We start from the raw sequence: 6,711 nt of genomic DNA on the forward strand, positions 1-6,711 counted from the left end.
TTCATTACATTTCTTAAAACCCGTGCCCGGTCAAAGTAAGTAGAATTATCCGGGACGGAGGGAGTAATTTTTATAATTAAAAAAATTATTAATATTTAAAAATTGTAATTTAAAATTTAAAATTTAATCTAATATTGGAATGAAGAAACAAAGTGAAGGATGATAAAAGAGAAGAAGAATGATAATTTTGAAATAATATCAGATTTAAAATGTTAAAAGTGTAAAATGACCAAATTGTTCAAATCCCCCAAAACTCCCTAAAAGGGTATTTTCAATTGAAAATAGTGATAAAGAACCATTATTAAGATAAACTATTAATTCAGGGATATCTGATGATATTTTTAAAGTCCATAGACTATGAGCGAGATAAACCCATTATTAAGATAAACTATTAATTCAGGGATATCTGATGATATTTTTAAAGTCCATAGACTATGAGCGAGATAAACCCATAATCGAAAGGTCATTTTTGTATTTCACTCTATAAAGTAATAGGTGTCAAGGTAGAGTATAATGTGAAATAAATATCATATGCACTATATATAGAGAGAGAGTAAAATAGCGGCAGCGGCCTGTCTCCATAAACCCTTGGGCCAAATTTAAACCCTAGAAGGTTGCGGCGTCGGAGTTTTTGCTGCAACCAAAGTTAATATGTTGCTTCTCTTTGAAACGCCGGCTGGCTTTGCTCTTTTCAAGGTTCTCGATGAAGGAAAACTTTCCAAAGTCGAGGTAATTTCGTCCGAGTTTCCTTTGGTTTTCATGTTTTTACTTTGTTAAATTTTTTTTCTCATTTTTTTTTTCTGTTGCAGGATTTGAGCAAAGAATTCGCCTCCCCTGACTCCGCTAGACAGGTATCATCTCAAATGCTATTTCCTTTTAATTTCCCTAATTTCTACTTGTGATGAATTTCTATTTAGGTTAGTTACTCTTAGATGGTTAAATTTATTGATTTTTCGGCATGCGTTCTATTGTATGTTCGTTTTATTATGCGAAATGATAATGTAAGCTGAATGCTTGACTCCTTCCTCATACTATTTCATATGGTATTTTTGTGTGTCAAAACAATGGACTTAATTAACCATTGATTTCATGGCAACTTTAGGTTGTCAAGCTGAGAGCATTCTCAAAATTTGAGAATACCGCAGATGCATTGTCTGCTGCTACCCAACTGATAGAGAGTAAACCCAGCAAAGGCCTCCGGAAATTCCTCCGTAGCCACTGTGATGGTGATATTCTAGCTGTAGCTGATTCTAAGCTTGGTAACACAATCAAAGAGAAGCTTGTAAGTTTGCATCTCTTTATTATTGATTTGATTGTATCAAATTGTTTGTGTTTATGATTATTTTAAATCTTGCAGCAAATTGAATGCGTCCATAACAATTCGGTTATGGAATTGATGAGAGGGGTCAGAAGTCAGTTGACCGAACTGATATCTGGCCTAGCAGCACAGGACGTGGCACCGATGAGCCTAGGTTTATCTCACAGCCTATCCCGATACAAGTTAAAGTTCAGCCCTGATAAGGTGAGTTACATGATTTAGTCATCAAAGATTTTCAACTATGCATCTTAGTAATTGATGTGTAACACATTTTATTATAATGTTTTAATTGTAATAGTATTAATACATCATTCTCTCCTGTGCTGTGCACAAGGTTGAGTTGTTTTCTGTTGTTTAACTGAAAGACTAAGCAAATGCTTGTATGCTTGGCATACTTAAAAAACCTTATCTGCCACTGTTAGGAAAGGTGAATGAAAATATAGTATTAAAGAGTTCTGATATGTGATTTTTGTTCTTTATTTTTTGTTGTCTGCCTCCATCTTTGTGGTGTATCAACGTACCTGGTTCATGTTTGCACAATTTTGGTTTTCATATCGATGATTACTCATAACTTATACTGTAGGTTGATACAATGGTAATTCAAGCCATTAGCTTGTTGGATGACCTTGACAAAGAGTTGAATACATATGCAATGAGGGTCAGGGAGTGGTATGGATGGCATTTTCCCGAACTTGCGAAGATCGTGCAAGATAACATCCTGTATGCAAAGTCTGTGAAATTGATGGGCTACCGTTCCAATGCGGCCAAGCTTGATTTCTCCGAGGTATATATTTTGCGTTGTCTTGTTTGCCCACCCCTTTTCAACTATTAGTAATGTGATTTGATGAATAAAGATCTGTAAATAGGGATTAAACTGTTGCTTCCATCCATTATGCCCTTTTTCATCTTGAAAGAGACCAACAATTTCCAACAATAACTAATTGCTTGCAGCTTCATTCATGACATTTATACATGCAAGTCTTTAATCTAAAAATTGGACCCTTTTGTCCATTGATAGTACCAAGCCCTCAATCAATTTATTTGAAGAAAATTTCTTAAGTTTTTGTTTGGGGAAATGGGGATTTAATTCCAGTACTTTCTTTATGATAAAATATTGTAGATACTTCCAGAGGAGGTTGAGACAGAACTAAAGGAGGCAGCCGTGATCTCCATGGGAACTGAAGTCAGTGATCTGGATTTGGAGAACATAAAGGATCTATGCAACCAAGTTCTCTCTCTTTCTGAGTACAGAGCTCAGCTTTACGACTATCTAAAAAGTAGGATGAACACTATTGCCCCGAATTTAACTGCACTTGTTGGTGAACTTGTTGGTGCTCGGTTAATTGCACATGGAGGTAGCTTGGTGAATCTGTCTAAGCAGCCTGGAAGTACGGTGCAGATACTTGGTGCGGAGAAGGCTCTCTTCAGAGCATTAAAGACTAAGCATGCAACTCCGAAGTATGGTCTTATCTATCATGCATCTCTGATCGGTCAAGCTGCCCCAAAGCACAAGGGTAAGATATCACGGTCTCTCGCTGCAAAAGCTGCTTTGGCTATACGCTGCGATGCTCTCGGAGATGGCGGAGATAACACAATGGGTGTGGAGAATCGAATCAAGGTATTTCCTGCTTTTTCTTAGTATGTGAAGGAGGTTCTTGTTTTCACAATTTGTTTTTGTGCAACTCCTTTGTTACCTTTTGTAGCTTGAAGCAAGGCTGAGGAGCTTAGAAGGAAAAGAACTAAGTCGTTCTGCTGGTTCTGTGAAAGGAAAGCCGAATATCGAGTTTTATGACAAGGACAGGAAGAAGGGATCTGGAGGGATGATCACTCCTGCCAAGGTCTGAAACATAATCTAGTAATACAATGCTGTCCTGATGATTTTAAGTAGTGTATAATTATCTGAAAGTAAGTTTCTTATTTTGCAGACTTACAATCCTGCAGCTGATTCAGTTCTTGCACTTACGGAATCACTCTCCAAGGATAATGACGAAGAAGAAGCAGAACCTGAAGTTGTTGAAGAAGAGCAGAAAAAGAAGAAAAAGAAGAAGAGGGCTGAGCCTGAAGATGCCACGCCAGGAGCAGTTGATGACGCAGAAGTTGAAACCGAGCCAGCCAAGAAGGAGAAGAAGAAAAAGAGAAAGCAGACTGAAGGAGCAGATGAAGATGGTGATGCGGATGTCAGCGAGAAGAAGAAGAAAAAGAAGAGGAAACATGCTGAAACTGAGGATGGCGGTGACGAGACTTCTGCTAAGAAGAAAGATAAAAAGAAGAAGAAGAAAAGCCTAGACTGATGCATGCACGAGCAACAGGTCTAACATTTTTGTTCCTTGGTCTAGATTTGGTGCTGTGCATGTAAGTAGGCCTCTTTCTTGGCAAGATGTTTCTTGGTTAACTATCATGGCTGTATTTCCTAGTATGCATTGGATAATTATGCTTTCGAAACGTGACTTTGTATTTTATTTTATTTATGTTAGTGAAATATGATGCCTTCTAATTGCTCATCTATATATTATTTAATTATGCTTTAAAATAGTGACTTTGTTGTTTTAAGTCAAGTTCAATATTATAATATTGTTATTTTGTTCACTATAGTGTATATTATTGACTATTCGATCAATATTCAGCTAGGGCGTGTTCGCTTTCCCGGTTATGTCAAGAAATGGCCCTAAATCTGGGCAATTTCATATGTTCAGTGTGACGGACTAAATTATTGACGGCCCTAGAATATAGCTAGGCCCGCACTATTCATTTCTGAAATGGCCGAATTCAAATATTGCGATTTTGGTGATTTTTATATCTTGCTTTGGAATGTGCATCCAGAAATAGATGTAAGATTACAATTTTACCCTCAATTTTGGTGATTCATTACAATTTTCTCTCTCCGCCGATCCACTTTTATCCCTTTCCCCTGCGTTTTCCCTTCTCTTTCTTTCTGCACCATCTCCATTTTCAAAAACACAGAGCTCTCATCACTCTTTTCCCACTCATCTCTTTCTTTGCCTTTTCACAATTTTCCACAAAATTCAATCCCAGAAAATAAAAGAAAAAAATAAGATTTGGAGGTCTTTATTTTTCTACCCCCCCTCGCTTTTATGCTCCAATTTATTGCTCAAGATCTTGATTTGATTAATAAAAAGTGAGAAGAAGGAAACCCATATAACACTGTGAAAGTTATACTGAGAGGAAAGGATGTCCATGCTTGATCCAGGCTCAGATCAAGTTCCTGATCTCAACATCAGCGCCGCCTTCCACATCAATCAAGGGGACTCTCCAGCGGCCGAGAGATAGATTCGAACTTGCTGGAGGAGGACGGCCAGCGACCTGTAGAGAAATTTGAACTAAAGGAAAAACCGTTTTGGGTGTGAGATAAGAGTGAGGAAAAATGGAACTTGGAGAGAGAAGAACGCTCAGACACACAGGAGACTGGGATGGAAGAGTGAGGGCTTTTTTGTCAGCACACTCAAATAAAGAACTGTTCTTTTCTAAAACATGAGGCCAAAACTTGTTCAGCGAACACACAAATTGAATTCTCTATTGGTGGGACCTACCGTCTAATTCTGATCAAGAATTAATTCTTGGCCTTAACCTAAAGAAGAAAGCGAACACCTCCTTAGAGTAATCCAGGTTTTATGATTGCTGAATCGCAAAACTTTACTAAATTAGGGTTTAGTAAATGTATAAATTATTTTCGCCTTCGTCATGAGCCTATTTTACTTCAGCCTAGGGCAAACAAGTCATAAAATATTATGAGGATTTAACTTCATTCTAGAATATATTACTTCATTCCAGTAGGTTTTTTTACTTTATTCAAATAGGATAATTACTCCATTCCAATACATACATGTTGTTTCGCGGACGGAGACGTCAAGACCATCCCGTCGACGCTGTAATAGTCCTGAAATTCCAGCTACGACAACAAAATGAAGTAATAGTCTAATTGAATGGTATAATAATCACACTGGATAATGTAATAAACTATTTGAATGAAATATGTGTAGAAACATTTGAAGTTCTACTGTAAAGTAAATACCTTGTCTAATGAAGTAATAATGTTTTTGAATGAAGTAATAAACCTACTTGAATGAATTTTATTTTTTAAAGTGAATAAAGTCAAAATCCAGTTCAATGAATTCAAATTAAATATGTGTTGAATCATTTCAAAACTTACTGAAAATAAATAAAACATACTGTAGTTTATTACGTATCGTAATGAAGTAATAAACCTGCCAGAATGAAGTAAATTGGGTTTGTAATGAAGATCGAAATAATTTTTCACATCAGCGAATTTCATAAAAAAAACTAGATCTAATAGCCTAATTTGGTCTCTAGTTCGGTATTTAAATTTAGTTCGACATGATCACAACTCCAGGTTTTATTATTTAATATAGGGTAAAGTGCCTGTAAAGTCATTAACTTTCAAATAGTTTAGTTTTTCCGTAAACTTTAAATGTTGCATAAAATTCATGAACTTACCGGACTGTGCAAATTTCCCATCCGACTCTACTAGGGGTGGGTCGGTACGGTATACCTGACCGATAACACCATACCGCATATTTTACCGAAAATTGCGGTATGGCAAAATATCATACCGTTACCATACCGAATTTACGGTAAAAATTGCGGTATGGCAAAATATCATACCGTTACCATACCGAATTTACGGTAAAAATTGCGGTATATTGCACTTTTACGGTATACCAAAGTACGGTCCAGTATATCGTAATACCGATTTTTCGGTATGCACCTAGGATTTAGTATACAGGCGGTATACCGAATGTACGGTGTATATCACAGTATAGGAAAATTGAAATCGTTACTGTACCGAAAGATTTTGGTACGGTATGATACCTTACCAAAAGTTACGGTATACTGAAAAAATTGGTATTTTCGATATTTTTTCGGTATGGTAAGTGCGGTATTTGGTATTTTTTGACCTGATTGATTTTCGACACAAACTTATTTAGGGTTCAATTCGAATTGTGGAATTGATGCTATTTTTGGATATCTCGCTATAATTAACACAGAGAAATATCACTATCTTTATTTTGTTCTCTCTCAATTCACAAAATAAAACTAAGAGTACGTGTAGATCAAAATATTTTTTATTATTCATTGAATAAATCCCAATATGCTAGTTTTTCTGATATAAAGATCATTGACAAAACATGTCTTAAGGAATAACCAACATGGACTCTCTCAAAATATGATTTGGTGCAATAAAGATTCTAGCACCACTAGACATCAATTACCATTATATCAGATTTTTCATGTTACAAATAACCCGTACTTATTGGTAAATTAAAGTGGTGCAAATTTAATATTGTATGTTCAATGTTAGTAGTATAAATATTAAGAAAATCACTGATACCTCATTATTCAGTAAATATAAAGAA

General features: G+C 35.9%; 1 protein-coding gene across 1 annotated transcript; it reads left to right on the forward strand.

The window, feature by feature from the left end:
• The first annotated feature begins 568 nt into the window (after positions 1 to 568).
• LOC125206082 (probable nucleolar protein 5-2) lies at positions 569 to 3,812 on the forward strand. The gene is made up of 8 exons (XM_048105378.1): positions 569 to 729; positions 810 to 851; positions 1,103 to 1,282; positions 1,358 to 1,522; positions 1,902 to 2,102; positions 2,439 to 2,936; positions 3,022 to 3,156; positions 3,244 to 3,812. The coding sequence occupies exons 1-8, from the start codon at positions 652 to 654 to the stop codon at positions 3,607 to 3,609; spliced, it is 1,665 nt and encodes a 554-aa protein (XP_047961335.1). The 5' UTR covers positions 569 to 651; the 3' UTR covers positions 3,610 to 3,812.
• Positions 3,813 to 6,711: the final 2,899 nt, after the last annotated feature.

The sequence above is a fragment of the Salvia hispanica genome, chromosome 2 (assembly GCF_023119035.1).
Source record: "Salvia hispanica cultivar TCC Black 2014 chromosome 2, UniMelb_Shisp_WGS_1.0, whole genome shotgun sequence".
Lineage (NCBI taxonomy): Eukaryota > Viridiplantae > Streptophyta > Magnoliopsida > Lamiales > Lamiaceae > Salvia > Salvia hispanica.

Excerpts from the sequence above, each read along its gene's own strand:
- LOC125206082 (XM_048105378.1), top strand. The coding sequence starts at position 652 with ATGTTGCTTCTCTTTGAAACGCCGGCTGGCTTTGCTCTTTTCAAGGTT. Across the intron at positions 852-1,102 it reads CCCCTGACTCCGCTAGACAG|GTTGTCAAGCTGAGAGCATT; the intron begins GTATCATCTCAA and ends TGGCAACTTTAG. Across the intron at positions 1,523-1,901 it reads TAAAGTTCAGCCCTGATAAG|GTTGATACAATGGTAATTCA; the intron begins GTGAGTTACATG and ends CTTATACTGTAG.